At 38.0% G+C, this 14748-nt stretch overlaps 1 protein-coding gene across 6 annotated transcripts in view; it reads right to left on the reverse strand.

Moving 5' to 3' along the window:
* The window catches only part of Mpped2 (metallophosphoesterase domain containing 2), a 173803-nt gene that overhangs the window by 72458 nt on the left and 86597 nt on the right, over positions 1–14748 (reverse strand). For all 6 annotated transcript variants that reach the window (XM_074043383.1, XM_074043373.1, XM_020188145.2 and 3 more), the window contains one exon: positions 13422–13647. In XM_074043383.1, coding sequence (XP_073899484.1) covers positions 13422–13579 — 158 coding nt within the window. In that variant the 5' untranslated portion in view covers positions 13580–13647. The remainder of the gene's footprint in view (positions 1–13421; positions 13648–14748) is intronic.

Consider the following 14748-nt stretch of genomic DNA (forward strand, 5'->3'; position numbering starts at 1 on the left):
AAACACATATAAAAGTATTATTAATAGGCAACCTTTGGATGATAGAATCCTTCTGGAATATAATAGGGATAATGCCTTATTTTCTGTCACGGTCAACTGCACTTATGCAATTTATTATCCATCACAAACAGGCTACATAACTTATATTTTCTATAAACTTTTCCTCTTCCTAAAACTAGCCCTACAATTCTACACTGGCAATTCCCTGTTGTCTTTTCAAATAATATTTTCTTTCTTGGCAATGCAATCAACATTTAAAAACCAAATTTCACAGCCTGGTCCCATTTAAGGCAAAGCAAGGACACATTAAGCTCTTGAACAGAAGCATCCAAGTCAACCTGTTTTGCCGACTGATTAATAAAAACAAGCTCCAAGGACTAATCACAAGTGGAACCCTGTTTTGCAGATTAATAGAACAAAGACACAGGAGATGAGGGGAGGTTACAGCACTGGAATACAAATAAGCAAAGGTACGCACCAGGATTTCTTTGACTGAAGTCACATCATGTAAAGCCAGACCCAGGAACCCACTTCCCAAGGCATCCCACTCAAGAATGAATAGAAATGCAGCAGCAAAGGGGTCTGGGTTTTATTAGCCAATACAACAGCCGGTGAGCCATCTAGGTCCTACCTTGTTTGGAGATTCTGATCTAAAAGGGGAATCACAATTTTTCAGCAGAATGATACATGGCTCTGGGAGCTTTGTGGGGATTCTTATATTTCATGGAAAAACTACAGCACTTGTTGATTAGGACAAACACCTCCTGTTCCCCCATCTTTTGCAATGCCTGACACACAAGTGATCTGTGAAGTGTATGTATAAATGTAGATGCGCAATTACACATGGACTATATCTACAATGAGCACATGTAGTCTGAATAAGGGAGTTAATTTCCAAGTTCTCACAGATACCTATTTTATAACTGGAGAATGTGGCCTATTTTTTTTTTCTGACTATGAAAATAAAACTTACCTTGATAAGGACATTTAAAATCCCAGGAAAAGTAGAATGGGAGAAAATAAAACCATTTGTAGAGGAGGTAAATATGATCAAAGTATATTATATGCATGAAAGGAAATATCAAAATGAGCTCCTCACATTGTACAATTAATATGCATGAATAACAATGTGAAAAAATTCGTAACAGAAAATCACTGCTGTTCTTATGGGGTATTACCTCACAGCTTTCATTTTCTTCACGTATTTGTGCAATTTTTATAATGTTATATAAAACATATGTATATTTTTGGTGGGGAAGTGGTGTTTAAAATGCTTACTACTAATGAAAAGAAGAAAAACATACTATGGCTATCTGATAAATGACACCAATTCTTCCATGGCTAAAATCATTCACGGTGAATGTATGAATGGTTTTACTGGAATTGCAAAACCTTCAAATATGTATCTGGTTAACTGGGGAGAATTTACACAGCTTGGAAATAAAATTGTTAAGCAGTGAGATGTCTATTTTTCTCTTTTTTTCCATGATTTCTATCCTTGATGATTTTCTACTTAAACTTTTTTACTCTTAGGTATAGAAAAAAAGCTTTTTTTGTCTCATTCAAATGAGTATTTGATTTAATATTTTGAGAATGGGACAAGGAAGATGACTATTCTCTCACATATTTTCATTCTGCTTTATCAATAATTTGATCATTCTGCTTATTGTAACAACAAAGAAAAACCTACTCATCAACAAAAACTCGTAAGGATGGATATTTAAGAGTCCAGAACTCACAGCACTGATATGCCTTTATTATACAGGCTAGCCAAACCTGTTTCTCTCAGACATTTCAGGACAGGAGTTCAAACTCTGCAGAAGGTAATTCCCATAGCAAATAAACTTAAAAAACATTACCCTTCTTGGCTTCAGATTTTCCCTCTAATAGCAATACTGTGCTGCACATACAGAGTGAATGTAGGAAGGCACTCAGAACTCTGAAAATCCCCATGCCTTTCACGGGCCTCCTCTGAAGCTGCCCTGCAAGCCTCAGCCACACAGAATCCACCTCCAGTAAGAGCTATTTAAAAGCACCAAGGTCAGGTTCAGCATTAAACACACACCCTTGGATTTCCATTTTTTTTCTACTGGTCCAATAGGTAACTACCCCTTCCTTCAGAATTATCTCTTTTTAACAGAGGCTGAATTTGGAGGGGTGAATTCAAATATGATATATTTTAAGAACATTTGTAAGTGTCACAATGTACCCTTACCCAAAACAACAATAAAAACTAAATAAATAAAAAGAAAAGGATTCAGTCTGCTGCTTCATCAAAAAAAAAAAAATTAAAGAATATTTAGTAATGGGGGGAAGGGCAAGGGAGGAGGTGACCCAAGCAAGGTATCCACATGTGAGTAAATGAAAAAAATGATAAAATAATAAAGCTTCAGTGAAATATCTTTTTCTGATTCCTCACTCTCATCTATGTACACCATTTACCTTCCTAGATGCAATTAATGTTTCCAGTTCCTAGTATTTCCTTCCAAAGATATGTTGTTCTTTCATGTAGTGCACGCATATTAAAAACATAAAATACACTTGCTTGTCTTTTTATGTAAAAAAAAGAATATTTAGTAATAGAGGCAATGTCCATATAGCCTAGGTCCTATTCTCAAATTTTGCCTATGTATTGATTACTTAATATAATATAAACTAAAAAAATCTACAAATAAATCCTATGAGTTTTTTTTAAAGCAAACTTTTTTTCTTTAAATCATAACACCAAAGAAAAGAAGATTACATATAAAACCCAAAAGCATATTTCCAATTACTAAAGTTTTGACATCAATAATTTCTTATTAGTTTTTAACATAGGATCTTTTATTTTAGCTTGACATTTTTATTTTGAAAACATGAAAGCAAGAAGTGTTCCTCTATCAATTTCTGATTCAAGATAAAAACAGAGGCCCCAATTATGGCTAGTAATTGAACACTGGACTTTTAAATCATTAAGACGATATTTTTTTTTCTAGTTTCTGTCTTCAACATTCCTTTTTGGAGCCATGGTGATCCCTATCTACTTTCCATTGGTTCGTGAAGCCTTGTATGGCATGGGAAGTCAGAATACCACATTAGATTCAGCTTTAAGATTGATATATCCCAGAATTGCAACTCATACAGTAGCTTGAAATGTAGTGTAAAAAACAGTAGTCACCATTGATTCAGCCAGGCAGACATCAGCTGCACTTAGTTTTGTGTGCAATCAGTTGGCAAAATAATGTATAAAGGAAATACATAACCAATTTTAGGAAAGAATGGAAAGTCAGTGTCGACTCTGACCTTGCTTTTGCTTTACAAATATAGCATTGTTTGTATTTAGTCTTCAATGTCTGGGTTACTACACATGCATAGGAAATTATAGCAGCACTTTTTATCTATGTGATCCATCCTCTAAACCCATTGTGCTACGACACTGAGCCTGAAGTATCTAAATTAACCAATAAATATCACCAGCACCTTCAGATGCTGCATTGGGCAAGTTTATTATGGGAAGAATCTAATTTAGGCTAGGTGTTAACAATTTCCTCTGATTTGCTCTTGTATACCAGGTACTCTTCCTCTTGTTGCATTTTCATTTCATTTTTCACCGTAAATTTCATACTTGAATATCATTAGTCCTAGTAACTGTATTTACTCTTTAACCAAGCTGATCTTTTCTAATATTTGAGCAAAACAGTCTTTTCATATCCTCTCCTGAATTAATACAGATTTGTAGCTCTCCTTTTCTGCTCTTTGTGGAATGCATACCCATTCTGCCAAGCCAGAGGCTTTCATGTTGGAGCAGTCCTCAGAGAACATTCACATTCAATTTATAACCACATCCAACATTGCCTTGGTTTTTCCTGGGTGAAAACACACTGCCAAGCATTACTCACACATTGAAAACGATACTCCATGCAAGTGACCTTAAAAATGTCCTATATGTCTTCATCTAACCGACATTTATTCACTCTTCCATGCCTTTGGACCAAGTGCAGCCAATATAGGGGGTGCCTTTCCTAAATGGTTTCCAGTTACACAGATCATAAGCGACTTGTCATGCAAAGAAACTATACTATTCTCTCTCTCTCTCTCATACACACACACACACACACACACACACACACGAACACACACAAACACAGGGGTATACATTTTTCTAGACTAAATTTCCTATTTACCACATTTCTGCCCTTTCTACCCTGGGGTATGCCACTGTAGAAACAAACAAAACTAGACCCCCAAAATAATAGCCATTACAAAACTGAAAATTGTTACTTTTCAGGGAAGAAAATCGTATTTTATTTAACATTTACTAAGTACCAGAAACTTAACATACATACAATCTCATTTTAATCCCCTGAAAAATAGAGTAGGAGTAGTGGAAAAATAAATAAATATAAGAGCTTTGGAGTCAAATCTATTTGAGTTTGACTTCCAGTCCTTTCTGAAATGAATGTCCTTGGGTAGGCTATTTAACTTTGCTAATGTTTGATCTTTCATCTCCCAAGTGGAGGTAGTAATACTTCCTTCACAAGGATGTTGCAAGGCTTAAAAGCAATACTACATAAGGTATGTGGTGATGCTCAATTTGCAGTAGTTATTATTTGCATACTAATTTGACAACTGAAACTGTGGCTCAGACAAATTAAATAATGGATTTAACAAGGTAAATCAGTTCTAAATGATAAACTTGAGACTCAAGCTTGCTGGAGAGAGCCTGCGTATAAGACCAAAGCCTCTACTCTGTTATACCACATTGCTTCCTTCCTTTGGTAGGCAGAACCAGGGTCATGGTTGTTTATGTCTGGCATGGGAAGCAAAGTCTCCAGGGTATGTCTACTTGCAAGAAAGGTCCTGACGTAAGTACATTAGCCTGGGGAACTGATGGGTAAAGGGGTAAATCAGCAAGAAGAGTTTAGCCTAGTTTCAACAAAGCTTTCGTGGACAGAAGGGATGTCCTTGAGCACACTATAGTTGAGCCTGTCCTCCACCAAGCCTCCCACAGGCTTACAGATGAATCCTTGAGAGGACAAATGACATCATGCCTTGACAACCCTCATAGCCTAGAAGGTCAGAGGGCTTCTCCTCTGTCAAGCACAGAACACAGCATGGCTTTGATTACTAAGACTGTATTATGAAACAATTTTGGTAGATGCAAGCTCTCCAGAATGGGAGGGAAGAATGTCCTGAGGTGATGCTACCCAGATGCAGTGCTGGCAGAAAGGGAGCACAAGGTGGAACGGCAACCTCTTATCTGTGTACTCCAAAGACCATCTCTTCTTTCCCCAGATCATCAGGGGGATTAAAAGAACTTGCATAGTTACTTGGACTAACCTGTGAACACATCTGAGCTATAGGGGAGAAGTACAGCACAAGAAGGCAGAGCAGCAGCCGTGACTGGAACTAGACAAGTATGAGTTAAGACTGTCATGGGACCCCAGTGGACCTGCTGTCTGGTGAGATCTGGAGAAATTCACCTTACACTTACAGTTCACAGCAAAGTAAGAAATCTATGTCTGTCAAATAGCTTGAAAACAAATGGTAGAGAATCTACATGATTCTCACTTGAAGAATTCAACCACTGAGAGTTCAACCACCGAGTAAAGGGAATACTGCATATTTGGTGATTCCAAAAAATGTTCTCAGAGCCCACCTGATCTCACTTCCTATCAACACATACGTCACCCACCTTGACTACGTCTTGAAGAAACGGCTTCAAAGCTACTAACAATTCCTCTAGCTGCTCACAGCATGAGGATGAGGCATCGAAGGTAAAGAAACAATAATAAAGAACCTAAAAATACTAGGGATGGCTTTCTTTGAAAACTCTCACTGCCTTAAAGTCAGGTTTGTGCTGTTCTCTTCCTCACCATCACCATCAGGTTCACGGGGAAAGATCCATGCTCTCTACACTTCTGAATGTTCAGGAAGGATCTAGGAATATTCTCACAGCCCTTGGATATGGTTTAGAGCTTTCTTTGGTTTTATTTTGTTCTACCATCTGTAGTCTTCCACTTTGTAGATTCCCATCTCCACCTGACCTTGAATTACAATTGGATGTCTCATCTGTGTAAACCTTCAGTTCAACATCGACAGACATATCTCTGCTATTATTACCCTCATTCATTCACTCACTCATTGATTCATTCATTCAGATGAATGGATTCAGTCATGTATACACTAAGCATCTACTATGTGCTAGCTACTCGGCTTAGCTTAGGCGATTCACAGAGAATAAAGTTGACAAGTCTCAGTCAAGCTCATGAAGCTAACAGACACTTTTTTAATAACCTTCCATCCACAGCAACTCTGGTTTAAAAGGAGTATGTAACGTGAGACAATGAAAGAACACCCAGCAGCCAGCCAGCCATACCTCAGAAGGCCCAGGTCTTCTCTGGCACAGTGTGTGGGTCCATGTTAGCCTGGCTTCAGCTGCAGCACACTGCCAGCATGCTGGCACTTCCTTCTTGGTGCATATGCCCAGGGTTGCTCTCTCCTAACTACTGCATGTTGCCTCAGGGGGAAAAGCTATGTGCAGTGGATACTTGGCCTCTGATGTATGTTGTGTATGAAGTTGACTCTGCCGGCAAAGACTAGAAGTTGCTGACCCATGTCTTAAAACATATTAGGAGGAAGATGTTTCTTTTTTAGAACCTTACTCTCTGGGACACACCATGCAAAAATGCTGGATCATTCCTTTCTTCCTATAGTCCCCCTCTGCTTAATCCTGACAGTTCCTAAAGAGTAGTAGCCAGAGTTTCTATTGAGTCTTTTTGCAACTAAATGGAAACAGCCAAGTCTTCAAAGATAAGAAGTGACCACTTTCCCAGTTGGTTTAGGTTGAGGAGTAAACAACATCTATTGTTATTAGAATATCCTGATTTACTCTAAAGAACTTGGCAAAGGAACTTTGGATCTCCCCAAACTAGTTCAGTGACTTTGGGCAAATCACCTTCTCTATCCAAAAAAAAAAAAATCCCCAATCTGGTCTCTCTCCGTTCAAACATAGCAACCCTGAATAACACCTGACCTGTCAGCACTTGTAAATGCTAACTCTTATTAATTGTTAAAGAATTGTGTGGTCCAAATGAGTTAACGCATATCAAAGATCAAAGATTGCTGAGTGGAATACACCATCCAAATGCAAGTTTTTCATCATTTGTGAACTGAGCTGCTCTCTCAGCATGTGCAGGCAAAAAGTTAAATGATTCCTGGGGCTCATTATGAAGCATCACTGCATGCTCACAGACCTCTCTGGACCCCCTTCACATCCTTTCATACAGAGACCTCCACACATCAGATCAAGGCACCAGGACAGGTTGCAAAGGTTGAAGTGGATGAAGCTACTGGCAGAAAGGTCTGAGTTGAATCCAACATGACAAACTCTGCATAAACCAGCATGGAAGTGGTATTTACAGTACAGATTTGGCTATCAATGAGAGATAGGAAGCGAAGTGATCAGTTTTGCTTTCTCCTTTTTCAAATAAACAGGGCAGTTGTTAAACCAGAAGTAAATCTGATCCCGTGCAGCTTTTATGGGCAGTCAGCTGCATTCTGAAGCAGGCAAAAATGTAAACAGAGCCCTGTAACTCTAGACCAGGGCAGAACAGCCATAGGTTTTATAAAGGGAGAGTCTATGGGCCCAGTGCCAGGAAAAATGAAATGTTAGCCTGGGCCTTTAAGCAGAATCATGTAAAAGCAGAGTGTGTATTTGTTTAACACACACACACACACACACACACACACACACCTTTTCCTATGCCAATACCTGTAGGAGCCCTCTTGAATAAAAGCCAGGGATTCTTGCAAACATGGTACAGAACCAATACTGTTTGTGTAGTCTGTTCTTCAATGCAAAAGAACTTTTCAGCTGAACATGGAGATGTTTCTTTTCTTTTTTCTTTTCTTCTTTTCTTTGCCCAAGTTAATTACAATGTATGACTGTGAAAATAAAATAAATGAGCCCATTCTACCCATTCCCATATCTGGATTCTATCATATGAGTTGCCAATTGGTTTTCTAATCCTCTCACTCAATATCTGCTGTTAATTTGTTCGCTATTTCAAGAACTTGAAGACTGTCAGCAAAATACGTGATGCATTACAAAACTTATAATTGGAAATAAAAACATCTGAAGCTTTTCTGACAGGGTAAACATAAAGTACTATTGCACTGATCAGAACAAGGAAACATGAGCAACCTTGTAGCTATTTGTGTGCAAACACAATTTTCAATGATGCAGAGAGTGGAATCAACACTTAACTCCCACTTTGAAAAATGCTGAGAAAATTACATCTAAATGAATGAATGAACCCAACATGTTTATGATGTAAAATGAAGGGAAGGGAGGGAGGGGACAAATCCCTGCTCATGCTTCCTTTGAAAAATGCAACTCCATGGGCTGTCTCTTCCTCTTTCAGCCATTTTGGAATTACACTGCTTAGGCCTGATCTAATTTTCCTACTGTAGAAGTTAAAGTACTTCCTTCACAGTTACTAAAACTGACAAATTACAACTGGGTCCACGCTAACATGAAAAAAATGTGTTCTTTGTTCCTGACCCCTTGGTCAGCCTAGAGATCAAATTCCTGGACATTGGAAAACCCCACTCATATTAGTTAAACACCATGGGAGACCAGCTCTGTTTTTCTGCTCAAGAGAAGAAGAAGGCGTGGGTTATTGCTGAACAACATTAACTGCTCTGCTCCAGCCAGCATAGTAAGGACTTTTTACATTTTGTAGCTTGACTGCTGATCAATTAGTATGTGGATTTTACTTCTATACTGCATCATAGTATCAAAAGAACAACTGAAATCAGAAAAAGAAGAGATCAGTAGAGTGAATTTATTGAAACCTGCTTGCACTAAAATGCTGGTGACAGACTTAGTAACCAAAAATATAGTGATGACTTCAAAATTCTACTTCCCCTTCAACCTGACTAGACAAGCAATTAGTTACCACAGTGACTAATATTTGATACAATACATTTTACTCTCTTTCTAACAATACTCAGCCTTTGGAAAAGATTGCAGAGCTGAGAATGAGCCAGCAAGAGGAAGTCAGGGACCATCTTGAGGCAGAGAATCAATACTTGGCATGTGAGAAATTTGTGAGCTTTCAAAGTTGGAGGTTGACATGTCTGACAACACAGTCCCTTTTCTTCTGTTCCCAAAACGAGAAAGAAGGAACTGACAACAGAAGTTAGGCAAATCTGAGATTGAACTGTTAAAAGAAGAGGTCTCATTGCTTTTTTCAATATTGTTGGGAGAAGAAGATGGTGAAGGAGTGTGTGCAAAAACCACAAAACCTGCTCTATGGCCTCTTGAGGAAGGAGTGCCCTGAAAAACTCATCAATGTTTCCCAGGGAGCCCCTCTCCTTCCCAGACTGACAACCTACTTGTAACTTCTTCAGCTTAGGACACTGATTTTTCTCAGACCCACCAAACCACATTCAAATTCTCTTCCTTGAGGATCTAATAAGTACCACAGTACATCCCTGTTGCAAACACATATGAATGCACTGGTGTATTATAAGTTATTCTGCATACAAAAATCGTAACTCAATTGTAAATCTAGTATTAGGTCACATCAGCTGTGATACACATTATAAACATGAAATAAATACAAACGAATATTCCTTTTCTGAAGCTAAACTAAGTCACAATCCATACTCCATTTATTTATGTATTTATTATCCATTTATTCATTTTTGGTGCTGGAGATCAAACCCAGTGCCTTGTACATGCTTCCACTGAACTACACGTCTAACCCCATACTTAAAAACACTTGTTATGTGTAGTGCTGGGAATCAAATCATGTTTTTAAATACATAAGTTATAGCTATTTTCTTGGTCTGGTGGCAATTACTTTTGAGAAACCTCTGGCAGGATGGAAAAATCCTTAGTATCAGAGTTTTTATTTTGATTTTTGTTTTTAAAATAAAACAACTAGCCATATCAGCAACCAGAGCTTAATATTTCCTCCAGAAAATTCCTTGAAAAAGCATGGAAATAAAAGTTAAATAGATTAATGTTATTTGGGCTTGAAATATCCATTGGGTTATTAGGCAGGCATTCACCTATAGGTGAACCTCATAATAGTGAAAATATATAATGCCTGAAGAAAGAAATAGCTAGTTATCAGTTCCCCCAAATTTTTCTTTTAAGTCAAATTCTTAATAGTGAAAGTGGTTAAAATTGTACAAGACATTAAAATAATCAAACATGCCCACAATATGTATTATCTTTGAAGATTCTAACTTTGATAAAAATTTAAGTGCATGGCATATGAAAGAGACTAGGGAAGACTGCATCCCCCCTGTTCTACATCCTACCTAGAGAGGTTAAGTGATTGGTCTAGTGTCACTCAATCAGCAGAAGTTGAACTAAGGTTAAAACTCACCCCATCTGACCCTTAGTACAATAGTATCCTTAGGAAGGCTGACAAAGGTGTGAAGTAGACCGGAAGCATCAACATTCCACTATAGTTTCCATCACACTCTCGGCTTGGAGGTCAGCTATGTGTGGTGGTGTGGTGGATGCATTAACTCTGTTTTCATAACAATCATGTAAGGAAAGTAATGTTACTTTCCATTTTAAAGGTACAAAAACAGGGGCAGAGCGATATTAAAACTCACCCAATGTCCCAAGACTGAATAAGTGATATAAATAGGAAATACTCTCTTTCCTGGACAAAAATGAGAATACAGACATTCCTAAATCAATGTTCAGATTACCATTGGTCCTGGGAATATCAATTTTAATAAAAATATTCACAGTGACATCCAGGGAACCGATATCTCAAAAAATATAATGAAATTGACATTTCCTTTTCATCAGCCCCTATATTCTTGATCAAAACACAAAGTACCAATGATTCCAATGGATGAGCCAAATCCTTACTATAAAGAAGTGCCTGGCAGGAAATAGTTCAGGCTTTCTCAAAATCCTAATATGTATTACCTGTAATAAGAACTTCAGAACAATGTTTCAAATGACTAATTACTGCTGCCTATTTTCTTGACTTTTACCACCTTCTCTAAGATTAAAACATTTTAAATGACATCAATCCAGTTAAGTCATAAACTTTGTTCTGAAGTTTATACCACTATGCTAAATAGCTGATGTCCTATCACATCACATATTTGAATTGTTTTTATATCTTGGGATGCTGCAAGTTTTGCCTTGGGACCCCAAGTCACCCTCTCATATATCACAGCTATAATCTAAATCAACTAAGCTCTATCCTAGACAGATGTGGATCAGCTGAGACAATGAGGAAATTTGTTGTTGCCATCATATCAGCAACTATCAATCTGGGAATCTCAAAAGTCCTGCTTGTTCAGGAATAGCCTAAAACGTTCTGTGTCTTTGGAAGATTGTTCAGAAACGTCTTACAGTGTTGAAGAAATGGCCTAAACTCACATGTAGAGCTTCTCTGACAATCAGAGATCATTCCTCCAACTGCCACGTTGTCATTAAGAATGGAACGGTGGCCCCAGGCACAGTGGCACACATCCACAATCTTAGCTATTTGAGAAGCATCAGTAAGGGGATTGCAGACCTAAGCTGGCCATAGCAGAATCAAACAAATAAAAGGACTGGAGGTATGGCTCAAGTGTTCCTAGCTGGCACAAGACCCTAAGTTCAAATCCCCATATCACCAAAATGAACCAGAGCTAGAAATGCTGCATACCCTGCCCTGTACCCAGAAGTGGTCGTGTAAACATCCTGCATTATCCAAGATTGTTTTTCAGATTACAGTGTGACAAGACTCATTTCTGCTGCCTATTCTCTTGCCCTTTACTGCCTTCTCATGCATAAAAAATAAATTGCTGAGCATTAATAAAGCTGGATTTAAACTAGATCTGCAGATTATAACCACTAATTATTATACTGCCACCACCACTCCAACCCCTTCAGCCATACCATATTCCCTGGAGATGGACTTGTGAGAGGCTCAAAGCAGGATGCTACCACTTGCTATCCATGGTGTTTCCTGAAAGTTACTTAACCATCTGTGTCTGAGCCTTCTTAGCTGCCAAGTGAGAATCATAACAGTGTTTATCTCCTAAAGGTATTTTGAGGATTAATTGAGGTAACAGATACAATGGACTTAGAGCAGTGCTTGGCATATTGCATTTAATTAAGAGCTCACCATCATTGTCAGGTTGATTTTAAATAGAAATGTACTTCCTATATGTACCCACTCATCAGTCCTTCTGGATACCAACCAGTAAAAGCTAGGAAAAAATTGCTGAAAATATCTCAATTTTCTATTTCACAGAAGAAAAACCAAGCTGTCAAATAGAAGGGCTAATCTCAATTCACTCTGCCTGCCTCTGCTGGCCCTATCCACAGCTCCTGGAGAAGGACTCAGGTGCTTTTCCAGATGGAATGGGTAAAGGATGGTTCTTCAGCTCATTATATACATAGAGTCCCAAACAAATTTAAAATCTAGAATTCTCTGATTTTAATGATCACCTGTTCGAACAGCCCCATTTTAAAGATTAAAAACACTGACTCTGGGGCTAAGTGACTTGCCTAAGTCCACAAATACATAGCGACAAAGCCAAGAGCAGAAAAGTGATAATTATTATGTTTACCAAGTTATCAGGCATTGTCCCAACTCCACTGCAAAAGTCACCTATTTAATCCTTATGGTAACCTCCTAAAGTAGGTACTATTTTCGCCATCTTAAAGATACAAAAATCTAAGGTTCAGCAACCTATGAAGTAACTTCTTTAAAACCTGACAGCTGACAACAGATAGCACCAAGATCCAAAGAATTTCCTGCCTGGTCCCAAGGATATGTACCCACTTCAAGCTTTCTACAGTGAAGTTCTGAAAATCCTATTACCGAGCTCTCAACCAGTAACTTCCAAATCTACCTCTACCTAATCTGGGGAGCTTTAAAAAACACAGAGTGCTAGGTTTCATGTAAGGGAGGAGAATCAGAGAGTTTGGGATCAAGGTTTCAAAGATGGTTTCTACAGAAGTGATCATTCTGATGATATGTAGAAAGATTTGAGAAACCTCACCCACATTCTAAGTGAGATATTTTGTGATGGCTTCTCGGATAAACTGAGAGGGAAATGAGCTACCTGAGGCTGATAGAATGTTCCGAATAGCTGAATCTCTATGAAGGATAACATGGTGCTCCTTCCCAAATCCTTCTGTGTCATACAGACACACCACAGCCCAAATCGCATAAATATCCATGTATCCACCAAAGCCCAACTCCTATAAAAGAATCTGTTTCACAATGAAAACAAGAAACTGGGTTTTGCAATTGTACCAGGGATGTGTTTTGTTTGAAAAACAGCATATATTTTCCTTCTATCCTAATCATTTTCATTTAAAGCATCTAAGCATAAATCATACTTTCTTGGTACCCAGTTGAAAGATGGAAGGAAAAACTGCTTGAATTAACACTTACCAGGGTGCACCGTATATCCTGAATCCCTTCACCGTTACCTCCGAATCTTGTAAGTAAATACTGTTTGTCAGGAGAGACTGAACATTGTCAAAGTCCTCTGGTTTCAATTTGGACACAGAGGGGAAACGGTAGTAGTCCTGTTTAACAAGGTCTGCCATGAATTCCTTGTCAAATGTCAGTTCATGATTCCCAGCAATCACTATTTTATATTCATATGGCAGGTTTCCTGAAATAAGAAAAAAAAAAAAGAGCACCAATTAGCACATTCATTTCCCATCACAAAGTATAACAGTGAAACTGATTAGCAGAGGGCAAGACCAAATGAAATAGCTCAGCCATTTCTATTTCCACATGAACCAACATTTATGCAAACAAAATGGCAATAAACAGGAGATAGGAAGGTGCTAAGAAGCTAAAAACGCCACCAAGACATTGTCTTCTAGTTCCGTTTCCCTCTTCTGTATTCTACAGCTTCACTGTGATGAACCCATACAGTAATGAATCCACATTTATGATTGTCCAACAAAACAGGCTTTAGTCATAATCCTTAACAGAGACCCTGGGCCTCGATTAGTCCTCAAAACCTAAGACAATCAACTATTCTTAACAACTCTTAAAATGCTAGATTTTTAGCATATCATTCAAACAAAAGATATGCCATAGCCAAACATTCTACAATTTACATACATGAAAGCAACCACATAGGACAATTTCATATTGCTTGTCTAATTTTAAGTTTACCTTGTGGCTTCTGAATAAAAAGAATGTCATTAAGGGCTCCCTGATTGGAAGGCTAACTTTCCTCCCATTGGGATGGGAAAAGAAACTATAAAGCTTAACCCCCTTTTAATATTTATGGTATGGAAATGTGAGTTCTCAGTGTGTGCTTTTTATGCAAAAGTTTCCCGATCTAAATTAGATAATTCTGGGAAGAAGAATGAAAGCTATAAAGGAAAACCCAAACACCAGACTTCTGCATAGATTTATAATGTTTGAATAAAGTACAGATCATACATATTAATAACTCACTGTGATGGTATAAGAACCAAAATCCAAAGGGAGATAGTACTGAGCAGCTGTCCCCATCCTGAAATTAATGCCCTTTTCCGTACTCTGTCACTATCCATCCCTCAAGCCTCACTATTGGACTGATGCTTCATTTCATTTTATTTTGGAGGAAAAAAAGGATGGGACAATGGCACCTATAATTTCAGCTTCCTGAGACTTTTACATCCAATGCAAAATTAATGTTTCCTGCTATTCCAGGAAGAATTAAAGTTACCACTACTAGCAGGAAATTGGATACACTTGTTGTAAGAATTGGTCC

This window comes from Castor canadensis, chromosome 1 (genome assembly GCF_047511655.1).
Source record: "Castor canadensis chromosome 1, mCasCan1.hap1v2, whole genome shotgun sequence".
In the NCBI taxonomy this organism is placed as follows: domain Eukaryota; kingdom Metazoa; phylum Chordata; class Mammalia; order Rodentia; family Castoridae; genus Castor; species Castor canadensis.